This window comes from Seriola dumerili, unplaced genomic scaffold, assembly GCF_002260705.1.
Source record: "Seriola dumerili isolate Sdu_G_001 unplaced genomic scaffold, Sdu_1.0 BDQW01000040.1, whole genome shotgun sequence".
Lineage (NCBI taxonomy): Eukaryota > Metazoa > Chordata > Actinopteri > Carangiformes > Carangidae > Seriola > Seriola dumerili.
In genome coordinates, this window is record NW_019174295.1 from 708,945 (window position 1) to 725,248 (window position 16,304).

At 41.6% G+C, this 16,304-nt stretch overlaps 1 protein-coding gene across 1 annotated transcript in view; it reads right to left on the reverse strand.

The window, feature by feature from the left end:
* tmem132e (transmembrane protein 132E) overlaps positions 1–16,304 on the reverse strand; it is a 346,699-nt gene that overhangs the window by 30,242 nt on the left and 300,153 nt on the right. The window contains exon 5 of the mRNA XM_022738956.1: positions 10,946–11,089. Within this exon, the coding sequence (XP_022594677.1) occupies positions 10,946–11,089 (144 nt within the window). The remainder of the gene's footprint in view (positions 1–10,945; positions 11,090–16,304) is intronic.

Below are 16,304 nucleotides of genomic sequence, written 5' to 3' on the forward strand. Positions count from 1 at the left end.
GCGGTCTGGTGATTGTCCACAGTGAGAGGAAAGATCATTTCTCAGTGTTTTAAATGTAATCTTTCACCACGAACAAATTCAACCACAAATTCACCTGCACCTCAGACACATACATCTCACAACCAAAATACTTAAATGAGAAGATGCTGTGTGTTTTATTTGTGATTTGGGTGAAACGGCTCTTTAAAAAGAGGCTGTGTGTTGATGTTTAGCACGCTGTAGAGCAGCGCCTCTCAGCCGTGTGCCACCGAGGCTCCAGAGTCTGAAGGTTTTAATTCCATCCAAACAGAGCAGCAGCTGATTTTACAGGCCTTAACCGGAGACGTGGAACGAATCAGTGAAAATCAGCTGCTGCTCTGTTTGGTCCGAATGAAAACCTGCAGACTCTCTGGCCTTGAAGGCACAGTGCGGAGAACCACTGCTGTAAACAACGCTTACTGGCTGTGGGCTATTCTCTAATCTAATTTGCATCTTTTATGCAGCCAAATTAGAGCTTCTAAGTAACCCAGTGTTTGTTAAGCGCGTACAGTGCAAATTAGCCATTCAAACCACGTCCTAACCTCACCACCTCGCTTGCCGATTCTCTGCATAATGATCTATGAACAATTATATGGACACGTAATATGCCAACAAAAGCTTTTAGGCAAACACACAATTCATACCATGTGAAGGCTGTCAGCTTTGTGACATTTGCACACGAGCGTCAGTTCATAACACCTACATCGCACATTAATAAACACATTCAAACATTTCACCTTTAATGTGATGTCGGTGTGATGTGATATCATTCGTGACACAGTGCTGACACAGAGTAAGAATTCAGTACATGGAAATTTCTAAATTTAAGTCTTAGCAAATGCCATTTTTAACTTAAAGTCATTCTTTAGCTTTCCCATCTAGTCAAAAATCTCCAGCTCAATTTTAATTATCATGAATACTTGTCCCCCTCTAACGCTAAATTATTAACTGCAATGGATCTGGAGGGCTTTGCTTTTGGGCTCCCATCGAAGATTTATCTAGTGGTGGGAGGTAGCTGGCATTGTAATCAGAGGATCTAATCTCCCGCAAATGGAGGTCGGGCTGGCCAGTCTTCTCAGGGCTGAGGATTCATCATAACTGGGAGGAGGTCGGTAATATAATTCCCCCCCTCCATGCAGACAGGCCAGAGTGGGGGAGAGTGGGTGGGTGGTGGAAGGACTTCTTAAGATGACAGTCTTTCCCTCTGGTTCGGTTAATGCAATTTTGCAGGGTTTGACCTTATGGGCCATCGAGTTTCCAGCCTTCGTGTGTTATTGTTCCGTCTGCCGCGTCGTCTTATCTGTGTGAACTGAGTTACAAAAGAGAGAAAAAGGAGTAACTCGACACAGTGACCCCCAGCCACCTTGATTAATCACAGCGCCGCTTGTTGTATGTAGAGACGAGAACATCTGTCTGACATGTGGTTCAGTCTACCCAAAAGACACACACACACACACACACACATAGTGCGCACACACTGAACTGAAAGCGTACCCTGGTCGCGGCACTGCTTCAGCTCCCGCGGCTATTGCTGCTGATAAACTTGGCTGGCTAATTGCAAGTCAAAAGCTGTTAGCAACTCTGGGTATCAGTGGCCCTGTGGGGGCTTGGTGAGGAGGGCTTTCACACACTGAGCCGCCACATGCCGTCACACTGCTGCTAATGCGCTGTGGCATCTTCCATGGTGCCAGCAGATTGCCTGGGTGGAGACAGATCATCAGGACAAGTGCGAGTCCTGCCTTCATTTGGTCGCGCGCTGGTCACATGATGCGGAGTAAAAGACTGGCTGGGTTAATTAAGGTGAAGACACCTAAGGGCCTTTCACACATTTATTCCATAACATTAACTGAATTAATTTCCCAAACGGTTCTAGTGAAGGCAGCAGCTTCTGTCCTTCAAGCGAGTGCTTCAACGCGTTAAAGCCATTTTATTATAATGTGACCATCCACACAGCACCACAGACTCAGAGCAGAGCAGTCCTCCGTTCAGCCACTCTCTGGGTGGAAAGCAGTTAAACACATTTGTTCACATAATTCAGTGTTTAACTCGGGCCATAATTTTATTCCATCTTGAGCAGTCAAACTGCTAAAACAGATTCACTGCCGTTACATCATCATCTTATTATTTACACATGACCTCTTAAAGCAGCGATACGTCAGCGGCAAAGTATTTCACTTCTACAAAGTTTGGAGATTTGCAAGAGAGATAAAAGAAAGAGACATAAAAAAAAAAAAAAAAATGATATCCTGAGTCGAAAATCACTATATCCCATACTTCCCATGATGCAATTCAACGCCTTAACCATACACCATGATGATCAGTGGACACGCATGTGCGTCTATACAACTCCAAGGAATTAGCAGCCACGCTATACGTATATTATCATATTATATGTTGTTGCACCATTCATGGTCAATACACTGGATTTGGCTGTTAACTGTTGCGTGATAACTGTTGCGTGACTATTATTTTGGTGTTTGGCCGGTGTACACCTGGGTAGTGTGTGTGTGTGGGGGGGGGGGTAGAAGTGATCATATCCTCTGTAGGGTTTGGCTAGTTTTACCTAAATAATTTGTCAGACTAAGACTCTGCTTGGCACCCCACCTTCTCCAGAAAACCGCTACAATGTGCAGTATAAAAGATGGTGGCAACCTCCTGACAGCAAGAAGAAGAGCTCCTTTGTTTATTGTATTTAGCTGAACGACACGGAAAAGGCAAAAGAACAGGAGAATGGAACCAAGGTTGTGGAATACGGTGCACACATACAGTGAGAAAGTGTGTGCGGTCTCAAATTTAGGGCTGCACGTTGACATCTGCACAGGTGTCCATGTGGACCCTCACCGACTTGGGCAGCTGATGCAATTGACGTCAGACTGACCCTTGTGGCCACGAGGATTATGGAAACCATGACTCGCCCTTTAGACCCTGCGGCCTGATGAATATTAACATCTTTCCAGCTCTGTACCCAAAGTTTGTTACACGGGCTCTGGGGAAGACAAAGCTCCTCCACAGCCCAAGAAAACATTATACAACTTTTCACACGCTGACTGGCACTCGCCATGACAAGCTGTTCACTTTAAATGGAAAAGCACCAAAGAGCGAAAGAACTTCTAGTGACCAGGGTGAAGGCAGAGTGAAGACTGACACACCTACACTGATCAGAAGTGACTCTAGTCTCTTAGAGACACGTTTACTGTTTATGTGGACGGGAATTAAAAAAGACAGAGATGACAAGATAACACATTAAACAGTAATGCACAAAAATTCACAATTCACAATTCCATTAATAAAACAATGATCTGCCTGGATAAAATAAGCTGAAAATCAGCAAGGAATCAGTGGTAAGAGCTGGAATTTGTAATTACAATAAAACTGTAAAGACAATCTAATGTCTCATGTTGATTTTTTTCTCCGACTTCAGTCCAGGGTTGTGTGAGGATAAGCAGCAAGACATACTCTGGTATAGTGCAGTATATATTTTTCAACTTGTAGTACGTTGGAAACTTCATTAGACAGCAGGAAAGGTCATGAGACGGGATGTCCAAGCGCCATGGTTACATAGTATGAGTTGAAGATGCGCAAACATCCCGGTCAGAAAATAAGGGANTTCAGTCCAGGGTTGTGTGAGGATAAGCAGCAAGACATACTCTGGTATAGTGCAGTATATATTTTTCAACTTGTAGTACGTTGGAAACTTTATTAGACAGCAGGAAAGGTCATGAGACGGGATGTCCAAGTGCCATGGTTACATAGTATGAGTTGAAGATGCGCAAACGTCAGAAAATAAGGGGCGTCACAAAAACTGGGCGAAGACATAAAATAAACAATATTGTCACATTTTTTTCTATGTTGGAGTTGCAATAATCCCAAAAGGGGAATCAGAAACAAACATTCTGCTGGGATAAAATACAGCAGGTGATGTGTTAAATCTGTAGGTGCTGCTGCGCTCCTTCGCTCTCATTTCCTTTAATTTCATCAAACAGGCTCCAGGAAGAAAGGTGGTTTTCTCCTCCCACGTTTCAATGTCAATGACACACACAACAACGAGTAAACTGGTGCAGAAGAGAAATGGAGCCATCTCGATGACGTTCACATATTCACGCTGCGCGCCATGTGCTTCTGAGCAGAAACCGCAATTATCCATGACTTTTATTTTCAAATTTGAAATATTCACTAGATGAATTGCCACAACATTCTGCCAAATGGACTCTCCATTTAGGGATAACATATGTATCAAATAGACGCTGAATGAAAGCTGACATATGGCTAGCATTACTGGGATTGTGACTTGTAGCGGTTATGAAGCTTTTCTGGCTTCAAGAGCATCGAAACCAATGAGTTCATTTAGCTCTGTTAGCTAAATGAGCCAGCCCCCATTAGCCCGTTGTTGGTTGGATTAATGATGTAGAGTGTGAAAATGATCTGTTGTTCTGGAAAGCCGGGACTCTGGAGCCTTTTGGGTGTGATTAATAAAATAACTTTATTTATTTCATACTGCAACGTGATCAATATCCTTTAAAGGTTTGTTCACTGAAGCTCATTATTTATTTGCAGAGGTTTTTTTTTTAAATATACAGCACATCTCTAATAATTGTTGCCTCCACCCTGATACAGCAGAGGAGAATGGAATTGGACTCACATTGCTCACAACATTTAAAACAAACCTATTCACCTCCAAAGTAGGTTTAAGGCGAAACTCTTAGACACAGATATCTCAAAACCTCAGGAAATAAAACCAAAACTACATTATATGTCCGACAGTAATTGGACACCTGAACATTACACCCCGATGTGACTGTTGAACTACGGGCATTACTCTCCTACTAAAGAGCCTTCACTCTTCTGGTTTAATGCTCCCCACCAGAGCTTGGAGCCTAGCTGCAGGGATTTGCTCCCTTTCAGCCACAAGAGCATTAGTGAGGTTGGACACTGATAAGGCCCGGCTCACAGTCGGCGTTCCGGTTCATCTCAAAGGTGCTGGATAGGTTTGAGGTGGGGGCTCGGGTGCATATCAGCCCTTTTTTTTTTTCACACAAAGTGGGATAACCTTGTCTTTATGGATCTGGCTTTACAAGGACATTGCGATGTTGAAACAGGAAAGGCTCCTTCCCAAACTTTTACCATAAAGTTGGATGAACACTGCTGTCAAAAATATCTCTGTATGCATTTAGCATTTATGGGAACTAAAGGGCCCAAAAAAAGCAAAACATGAATATCAACCACAGGGTTGATGGACCCTTTAAAATGAGATCTCAGCATTCTTGCATATACTACAACTTCAGTCATTAAAGCCACTTCTAAACTAAGCTGTAGGAATGTTTAAGCACACATTAATCAGCCAACTTCTTGTCTTTTAGATACTAAATTTGGAGCTGCACAGAAGGGAAATGTGTCACACAAATGTGGAAGTGAGGCGTGGAGGAATGAGCCTTCAGCCAGGTACAGTATGTGTGCAGGATGACCACAGGCATGAGATGTGATGTGCAGACACAGGGCCTTATCTCTGCCTTCAGATGGGTTATATGAGTCACAACACCAGGGGAGAGGATGATCAGTGAGGGAACGGGGCTTAGTGTCTGTCGCCTATGATGGCCAGCGAGTGCCCCCTCCTTCCCCCTGACACACTCCCAGCCTTGCCGTTTCCCACCTTTTATAACCATAGTAATTATTCCTGCACATGCATACACACATACTGTACAGGTAAAGCTATGCACACACTGGTTTGGCTTATCTGAAATAGGCTCTTAAAGCATACTTCAGCTTAGTTATTCCCAAAGAGGAAAGAACTAAAGATATAGAAAAGCAATGCCAGTAAAGAAAAATGACAGCTTCTCACCTATTTTTATTCTCAAAGTTAAAAAAACAAAAAAAACAAAAACAAAAAATACAACAGCCTGTGGGTTGGCAAATATCCAAATGAGAATGCTGGGCTCAAAATAAAGCTTTATTCAGGGAAGACGTCTTTAGTTTAAATGCTGTTTGAGTTGCGGGAGGCTAGCAGGAGATGTGACAAGGTACTGGAAAGCTTTGTGGTGTTTGTATTTTGCACCATCCATCTGTAGTGCTCAGGAAAAAAACCCAAAAAACCAAAAAACACAACAACCAACATGCCGCAGCTAAAACAAGAATGTGATTAGAATAGATCGACATGACTTTGGGCATGAAACTAATGTGTGTGGTACAAAAAACAACAACAACAACAACAACAACAAAGCGAGGGAGGATTCCTCCTCTGTCAGGCTGACTGTGAATCTTTTATTTCTGTATTCCGGGGGACGTTTTATTGAACTGTCACGACTCGTGTATTTCCTGGGCCTGAAGGGCTCATTTTGAATTAGCCTCGAATGTTCAATGGCAAACGCGCTGAAGCAAGCCCACTCAATATCACATGCGCCTCGTCTTTAATGGATAATGAAAAATGATAGATGACGTGCTGAGGCAAGGCGTCCCACTGCAACACCTGTTCTTTTCTATTGACGGCATAATACAGTACACCACAGCTGGAGCCCCTCCCACCTAAAAGAAAGTAATCCGTACAGGAAATGCTTTTAATTACACAGTTTTGTTTGTTTTACCTCTGGTATCCAAGTCTATTTATCTGGACCAGGTTGAATACAAGACAAGACGCGCAGTGTGAGACAGAAAACACAAGGATTACTCCAGTAAAACAGAGTGAAAAATATATTGGACATATACTGGTCTTTTAATAAGAACAGACAATAGCCAGTCACAGCCAGTGTGATAGAAGTCTGTGTCTGATTCGGCTTGATGGCTTCAGTGCCTCAGTCTGTAAAATCCGCAGTCAAACCTGCCTGACCTGACCTTGAGGAGCTGCTAAACCACCGAAAAGGCTTTCATTAGCCCGACGTCATGTGATGAAAAAAGAGAAAGGCTTTTCGACACACACTGGTTTTAGATTCTTCAAATATAAGAAATGAATGTGGTCGAATGTAAAGATTATGGGAGACAACTCGTATAGTGTGTCTGACACATCAAAGTTGATCGAACTGCGAGTCACGTCTGACCTCCTTCTCCCCGATGCCTGTTTCCCTCTGAGTGCAGTGTGTGCGCATGCAGCTGTTACTGTATTCAGTGTTTTTCAATAGCTGCACAACCTCTGAATAGGAAGGAGATAGAGTTGGAGAAATGAGATAAAGTATAAACTGGTTTAAAGAAAAATAGAGCTATCATTTGCCAGATTCTCTGGTTAAAAGAAAAAAAAATCCCTCTTTATCCAGGGAGGCGAGATAAAGTTAGAGTTCTGATAGATTGACGGGGTTTACAGTTTGGGACATCATGCCTCTGTCAGATTCATTTTGTTCCCAAAAAAAACATGGCTGGACCGTTAGCGTCAACCTCCTGATAATTAGTAGGCTAAGTGGGTGTAAGAGAGCAGAAACAATGCACAATCAACATCCTCTTTCATGTCAGTATCACCCACTGAGACGAAATACGGCCAGAGCCAGGCTGCACTCTTGGCGTAGATTCATGCACAGGCCGGACCAGGCTGCAGCCTACGGGGCCCCACATGTGCGAGGGCCCCGGATTGGCCAGAATATTTTTCATTTAAAGGGAGAAACATCTAAAAAATTAGGCACGGAGTCAATTTGGTCAAATAATACGTCACTGTTATTAAGTGTAAGGCACAAAAACTAAAAGCTCATTGGCTGGAAGAACAGCGTGACTGAGATCTACTAACCAAAATCCCTAAATTGACTGGATGTTTCAAAGATACAGAATCTCAATCATGACAGTTACATGATGAAGATCTACAGCAGGAAGACTAAGGGTTACCGTGGGATCCTTGCCTGTAGACGCAGCTAGCTCTAGTCATGGCAAAGACTGACCACGACCACGCCTCACAATCACCTGATTCAGAAAAAGCAGTCTGAGACAGAGGGACTGACACTTCAAACCACCCGTAACACCAGTATGTTGAGCGACCAACACCCTGGGAATTAGCCAATGATGTCGCAGCCTCACCTGTTGCTGCGGCGAGGGCACGAGACGCCGCAAATCCCTGCTACCTATAGCTTGGATCCTGCGTGCCGAGATCAAATTGATGAACATTTGGTCATACTGTGTTAAAATGAGACCTGAAACTTGTCAGAACAAAGACGCAAGATGTGGCAGCCTCAGGAAGACAACACAAACACCAGAAGTGGTACTTTTTTTTTCCCCACAACCCTGTTCAAGAGGAAACCGGCAAATGTGCCATGAGAATGGTTTTCCTTATTCCCCCTCAAAATGCACTGCGCTTTGTTTTGCATGTAAATTATTTGGGGACAGCGAGTGGAAAAATGCAGCCGCATGCTTGGCTGAACATGAAGGATCGGAGAGAGCCACGGAAAGGCTATGGTTGCTTATCTTACGCGCTGTGCTGATGCTGGTCGTATAGATACGGAACTTAAAAAAAAAAACAATTCGACAGTGAATGTGAAAACTGGACGAGGATTTAAAGAGGGTGAAAGTGGCGAAGCGCCTAGCACAGCGAGGATTTCCTTTCAGGGGACACAGTGAAATTTTTGGCCAACCTGATAATGGGAAATTTATGGGTGTGCTGGAAGTCATTAGCGAGTTTGATCCATCCTCGAAAGCACATATAGAAAAAATATGGCAACGCTGGCGAGGGAACACCATCACACCTCTCATCAACAACGTGTTTAGACTTTATTGAACTGATGGGAGACGGTTCCTCCCAGAGATAATCAGTTACATAAAAATGGCAAAGTACTTTTCGATCAGTGTCGGCTCCGCTCCAGATGCTGAACACGTTAATTTTGCTGGGTGTGTCACCTGATGGCTGCATCGCACAGGGTTTGTCAGTTCAGGGTCTGTTCTTGCCGTTTTACAACACATGGGAATTGATGTCCATAACTGCAGAGGATAGGGTTATTATAATGCCGCCAACATGCTGTTTTTAACCCTTTGGTCGAGTGGTGCACACACATTCAGCGAAGTGGTGGCTCGAGACGGAGGACATTTTTTGATTTCCAGCAGACATTTTTTAATTTTCCTTCCAAATCCATGTCTCATCGGCAGACAGTCACTGCAGGTTTACAGCCTAATGACAACCACAAGAAACAGAATTTCAGATATTAGATGGTCAGCACACGCGCAGGCAACAGAGGGAATCATGAGTCACTGCAAAAGTTAGGCGATGACTCGAACCAAAATCTACACACGCTCTACGCGAAGATGGAAAAACTAGACCAACGCCTTTCTGTGTAACATGTGGAACAACATACTGCAGTGTTTTCACAAGACTAGTACTGTGCTACAGGCAGCTGAATTGGACTTATATCGTGCTGTTGATTTTATCAGCTCATTGAGGGATTACATCAGCCATACATGTCTCCAACTGTGTCCCAACACTACAAAGTGGACACACAGAGGGACAGAAAAAAAGGAAAATCCAAGCAGATGAATCCACTGAACCTGACTGTGAATGAGGTAAGTCCAAGGCAACAGTTTTATATCTCCGTCATCAATCAACTTGTTGCGGAACTGGATGGGAGGTATCACTCCTACGAGGATATTCCGATATTTGGATTCTTGAACAATATTCCATCCACCTCTGTAGAAGATCTTCGTACAGGAGCGGCTAACAGGTGATGGATGTGGAGGAAGATTTTGTGGACGAAATTGGACAATAGAGAGAATTCATTAAAAATTCATTAGCAAAGGTCATTGCTGCAACTTCTAAGAGGAAGGAAACTACAATCTGTGTTTCCAAATGTTGATCTAGCACTCCGACTATTTATGCATCAGGGAGCGTTCGTTCTCAAAACTGGGACCAGTTAAAAATAGACTGAGATCCACAATGGGCCAAAACAGACTGAATCACCTGTCTCTGATGTCCATTAAAAGTGATAATTGGATTTTACCGGCCTCATTAAGGACTTCTCTATACAAGGAAGAAAATACCTATATAATTTATATGATTGTGCTGCTGTTGCATTATTGCTGTTATTATTTGCTGCTGCTGCGTTTGTCGTATATTTACGGCCTCTGTAAGGGTGTTGTGGTTTTGTCTCAGTGAAACAGGCTGTTCTGTACTGCTGCAGATGTTGTACCTGTTGGTTTAGAAAGCTAAAAGCTGTTTCCATCTTGCAGATGCACTGTGATTGCCTTTTTTTTCCCGGTAGCTGTCTCAATGTGTGTGTGTGTGTGTGTGTGTGTGTCTGGTGCGTCCCAAGTGTGCAAATGTGGGCTGTGTAATATTCTTGATAATGTCTAAGGTCACATCTCCCTTTCCACCATCATGTTTAATATGATCAACAGTGCAAAATGGCACTGCAGCACTTCACCGTACGGCCTATACAATCTGCCTATAGCGCAATATATTATGATTGTAATTGACTGGAGAAAATAATAACTGCGTAATCACAGCCTCTAATGTGCTCTGCAAGTTGTTGTGATCCCACTTTAATTTGCTTAATCAACTAACCAGACTGGATATTGTACACTTAGCTTAGATTCCCTGTGAGTCTGAGCTGTAATTGTTCTGGATCCTGGGACACTGGTGTTAAATGTGCCTGCAGCCACCGCACTGAAGTCAACAACAAGAAGTGGTGGGTTTTTGCACTACAGGTAAGCAGAACTCTGCGGACAAGATTCGCTTTGACAAACGGTAGATGTGCTGCTTTAAAAAGCATATCATGGAGCTTTTACTGCTCCTTTGCAGCGATATTGATTTATATACAGAGTTTTATGAACATCCATTGATTTTATCTGAGGCACAAGGCAAGAATCAAATCAAGAGTACATATGGAGCAGCCCAAAATGAAGTTTTTTATGCTTTCCTGATGTTGTGACTGTGGTGCCGAGCCACTCTCCAGTATTAGTGGAAGCGTAAAGGGATTACATTTTCTAAATTGACATCTTCTCCCAGATACAGAGATTGAGGAAATCAGGTTCACTGTACCTTAACAATGTCTTCATTTGAGGACTTGCACTGCACAGAGGCTGAGACGTCGGTGACGGCTCCATTCATCTCTATGGAGACCATTTTGACAGGAATGGCCACAGTGCGTCCGGTCAGAATGGCAGTGTTGATAATCTCAGTGTCCTATGGAGAGAACAAAATGGACATGATGTTCACAAAACAGTGAGAGGCAGGAAGTGATTTTCCTTGATGTTTTTTATCAGTGTTACTGATGTCCACATTTAAAACGATTACCACGAGGGCTCCTGGGTCTCCCAGGTGATGCTCAGCGGCAGACCAGAACTCATTTTACTGAGACGCCTTTCATTGCATTTCATCAGCTGACATTTTCATTTCAAGTACACTTTTCTGTTTTTTCTTTTCAGTACACTTAAACCGGAGGTAACTGAAATGCAGATGGATAAAAAAGAAAATTCAAAGAAAAGCAATAAGCTTAACCGTAATCATTCTGAGAAATGTGTTTTAATGTGGTCCTACCAGTCGAATCACAGCATCAAGCTTAGATTCCCGGCTACATAAAAGGCATTGGCATTTATTGTACCGCTGCACAGGATCTGATGCAACCATCCATTATACAGTTTTACTTTGAGCACATTAGCAGAAATCAGACTTGGATGTTAGAAAAGATGGATTTTTTTGCCACAGCAGGAAGCCCATGATGTTCCTCTGAAGTCCACAACAACTCTGGGAAAATGCAACAGTGACATGGTGCGACAGCGCAGTATCAGGAAATATGACCAAAAAAAGCAGGGGTTTTTTCCCCTCATGATTTATCTATTTACCAAATTGTGTTTCAACCATGTGCACCATCACTACTCATTTTCTGCTCATCACTCCATTGAGGAAACTTTATCCTTATTATCTAATGTGAATCATTTAGGCCATATGGTTAAAGTATAATTTTAATTGGCTCAAAAAGAGCATAGAGAATTTTCTCATTCCTAAATGTGTTTATAATCACCTGGCTGCTCTGACGTGGATGCATGATAATACATCTAATCTTATACATATCTAATCTAGTTTTAAATAATAATTTCATACTTTTTTATGATTTAATAATTTTTCTATATCATTAAAACTTCAGAAAATCAAAAGGGTTCAAACTGTGGTAAATACAACCACTCATAGGCACTGATAAAAATAATCCTTGAATGCTGATTAACTACACATAAACAAGGCAAACATTGTCATCCTATCTGTATTTTTATTACGAATGCACTGGAATGCAAACAGCCAATTAAATACACACCAGGCCTCCAGTTGAAGTTCAGATCAGTTCATTACTTTTTTTTTTTCTCTCTTTTTTTTTTTGCAGATCATGTAAGCTGCAAGGGGGGTAACAAGTTTTCTCATTTGTGGTGCACAAGTAGCCCAGGAGAGAGACCTAGACCATCTAAATTTCCTGGAATCAAAAAATAGTATATTTAAATTTCTGCCTTACACTCATCTTAAAGTCTTAATAAGGGTGCAGAGCATGAAGCGACTTTCTTCCCGCTCTAGTTTTTCATGGGTTTCTACACAGCTGCAAGACTTGGAATTTATTCATTCGTTTATTCATAGAGGGAATATTATACACAGACTCAGCACCGAGTGTTGTCAAGGCATCTTCTCTGTGTGGCCTTAAGTAAACGACAAAGGCAGGCAGTTCTGAAGTGTCCTTGCACGACATTGAACTTTGCCTCTAAGAGTGTCGTAACGCACAAAGGTGAAACGATATAGAGCGGATCAAAAGATACAGCCTGGAAACCTTTAACTTCCCATGCACTTTGAGGTAAAACACCTCTTTTGCATGGGAGACCTGGTCGATACCACAAATACAAAAACAAAGAGAATGAGCATAGAAAAAAAAACCTGCATGCCAAAAGAGACCTACATGTAACAATAATAACAAGAGGGTATTACTAGTAGAGTCATTTACTATGGATATGGTAATTGTTTTTCATTCTGCTGGAGTCACAAACTTTTTTAATTTCAGCTTATTCTATAGACTTTTCCAAGTGGCTGGAGCAGAAAACATTGAAGTCCTCTGTCCCATCTGAGTAACATGCGAAATGAGATGGTGGCTGAAACTAACTTGGTCTGATACTGACAAATCCATCAAGCCAAATACAAAGATAATTTATAACAGGAAACAACTTCAGTCTTGCATTAACTCTCCGACAATTGTTTTCATGCAAATTTACAATTTAGATGTTAAAAAAGTGTTTTACGTTTGACTGAGGTGGAAAAATACAGTGAATCAATAAAAGCAAAATGTGACAAAGGAAACTTAGCCAATCAATCATGACGTGCAAGAAGCATGTGACTTTAACGATAGCTGAAGCTGGATTTGTCGCTAGGTGACAGAGGCGCTACGTTGGCAACACTGCTTGCCATGCGGTAAGTATTCGGCTGACCAATGGTGTAACTTCATCAGTCAGTCAGTCAGCGACACATGCGCTTATATGGGCTCGTCCTGCCGTTGTGGTCCAGCCAAAAAGCATTGTGAAGTAATGCTTTGTCAGACATTCCTATGTTAATCAAACTCTGCCTAGGCTTTAAACAGATCAATAAATAAAGCTGCACAGCTCTGCTTCTAGTCTCAGGAATCAATACTATCATTTGCAAGCTTCACTGTGGCAGTAACTGTGCAAAATCCAAACTGAAACTTTAGCATTAGTACATTAAAAAAAATCTTTAAGCCAGTTATATGTATATTCCACGCTGACATGTAATAGAAAAGTGTAATTACTGCGAGAGGTGACATCTCTTGAACAGATAGAAGACATCTCATTAGTGACTAGGTTAATGTAAAATCTATGCAATGAAGCAGTGAAAATGAAGCCACTTTCAGAAAATAGAGATCTTAACTGTCTCCCGTCAACAACCACACACTCAGCTCCACTGTATAACATATCCTCACATTCAGAGAGCAACATGACACACAATGGATTTAAAAAACTATTCATTATAGCAGGATCTGACTCAAACTTTAAAGTTGCTCTTGATACTGTGGAAATAGAAAATAAGACTCTTAATTGCTTTTAAAGCTCTATCATAACTCCAAAGGGGCTTCTTTCAGGTCCATTCAGCATCACAAGGCCCCATTCTTTGTTTCCTGTGTAATTATCTGTTTTGTATGAATCCTTTGAAAATGGCCTGGAACATCAGTGAATCAGTCACTCAACGTCAGTCACATTACCTTGGTTTTATTTTTCGTTTTTTAAGATGTAATCTTACAGAACTCAAAAGATCAAACCAACAATAAATTTATATTTGCTCCACAAATTCTACTTTTTCAGCAGAACTGTTATTGTGATGTTGAAGCTACGGTGGTAGAGGAGTTTTCTTTGTAGGTTGTTTCATGATTTATTTGTTTTTGAGTTTACAAAACGTGGCCAATTTATGCGAGGCACAGCACAGCAGACCTCTGTGGATAACTGACGGGACTCTGGGGCAAAAATCTAATTGAAAGACATCATCCCTGAGCTCTCCTTGCTGTTTTGGCATCTGGTAAGTATTATACTACACAAGACACTTTACAATTAAATGTGCGCCGCTTTGGGAGCACTAATTATGCTTACCTGAATTCAGCTCGGAACAAAAATCAGTCATGACTGCACACAGCTATCATTTCGCTTAATTACTATATTCTGTATAAAGCAGCAAAACAGTTATTAGATACTCTGTTTAATGCTAATTCAAAAAATGTCTTAATTCCAGCAACATACTGGACTGAATTGGTTTATTTGAGTTACATTGACACTAGAGTGTTTAACCACTTGACAGCAATTTTAGTTAGGCCAATGCAAAATATGATCAGGTCTCTTAACACATCAAGTCATTTTTTCTTTTTAATATTATTATTATTTAAAAAAGAAAAAAAAGAAGTAATGTTTAAGATACACAAATGAATGAACAGTTGTGGCCACAGACTCTCTCCCTACACTCGTATTTGCGTCTAATAAATTTTCCAAAAAAGAGACAAAACACACGAACAAAATATGATAGATATTGCAATATATATCATTATCATGATTCCTTTTGACCACCATGCTTGTTCTGGTGTATCGTGACAAGCCAAATTCAAACCCAGATCTTGTTGAATATTTGATCACTTTTAAATCAGTTATGAATTGAGTCAATACGCAGAGAATTATATACTATAATTTCTCTTAATTACTGAATTGGCAATAGTAAAACATCAGATTATAATCTCAGTTTAAATGTCTCACTCAACTACATTTTTCTTACTAGACCAACAAAATTAGTCCCTTTTTGCTTAAAGTGTGTTTACAGATGACAGAGAGCAATTTGCTTGTGGTTATTGCCATCCCATTATAAGGAATCCATAACTGTGGAGCCTTGTTGGAATCGCCCACAGGGTCTGTGTTTCACAGGCGAGGTTACTTAGCAAGTGAGGCTTAACTGCTCAATTCAACTACAACCATTTTCACCTACTCCTGAATAATGTAAACAACGCATTTTCCCAGATGTGGATCTTTATGAATGAATAAAGATATACATGTGAAAATACGATGCGTGACTGCAGGCTGTGAGGTTTGTGCAACAGAAAACATAATTTTTTATTCAACATCTGGTAGCTACTGTGGCACGAAGCAGCTAATGGAGTTGGAAATCTGGCATCACACTTCCTGTTTTCTCTCCTCTTCAAGAGGCCTTCGGTAGCTTGGTGTTAATAGTGGCCTAAACTGTGTAAAAAGCCCTAAAGTTGATTTAACTTTACCATCCTGGAACTGTTACTCCCTTTCCTTCCTTCTCTCTTTCCTTATCATTCACATGTTTCTCAGTCTGAAGCTACAGTAGGGGTCCACCCTAGACCTTCATCTCTGCTGCTTTGTAACACAAAATGAATCATGTTTTGTGTTCTGGAGACAGAACCGCCTCCCACCTCTCTATATCAGCAGTTTCTGAAAGTGCTGAGCCTTTCTACAAGCTGTCAGTGGGTTTATGCCACCTGCTGAAAAGTACTGGTTGATTTGCATCTGCTGCTGAACTTAAAAATGACAGTTATTCTACAGTGAAAGAAGTCTAAGGAGGTGCAACTTCAGAGCCAGTCTTTTGCTGCACTGTCTCTTTTCTTGAGTACCGCATCCTCTGACCTGATTCATTTCTTGTTTATAATGCTTTCGTCCCTTTATGTGAGAGGCACACACGTGCTCGTAAGAAGCCCTTGAGACACACTGGTTGGTTTTGGTGAATCCACGGTGGCCGTGTTCTCTGTGCTAATTACAGTACATCCTGATGCTGAACATGAAAACATTAGCGCTGCATTGTGTTCCTGTGAAGAACCACTGAGGTTTCATCTGCTGCAAGGTCACATCCAGACTGGAAACTC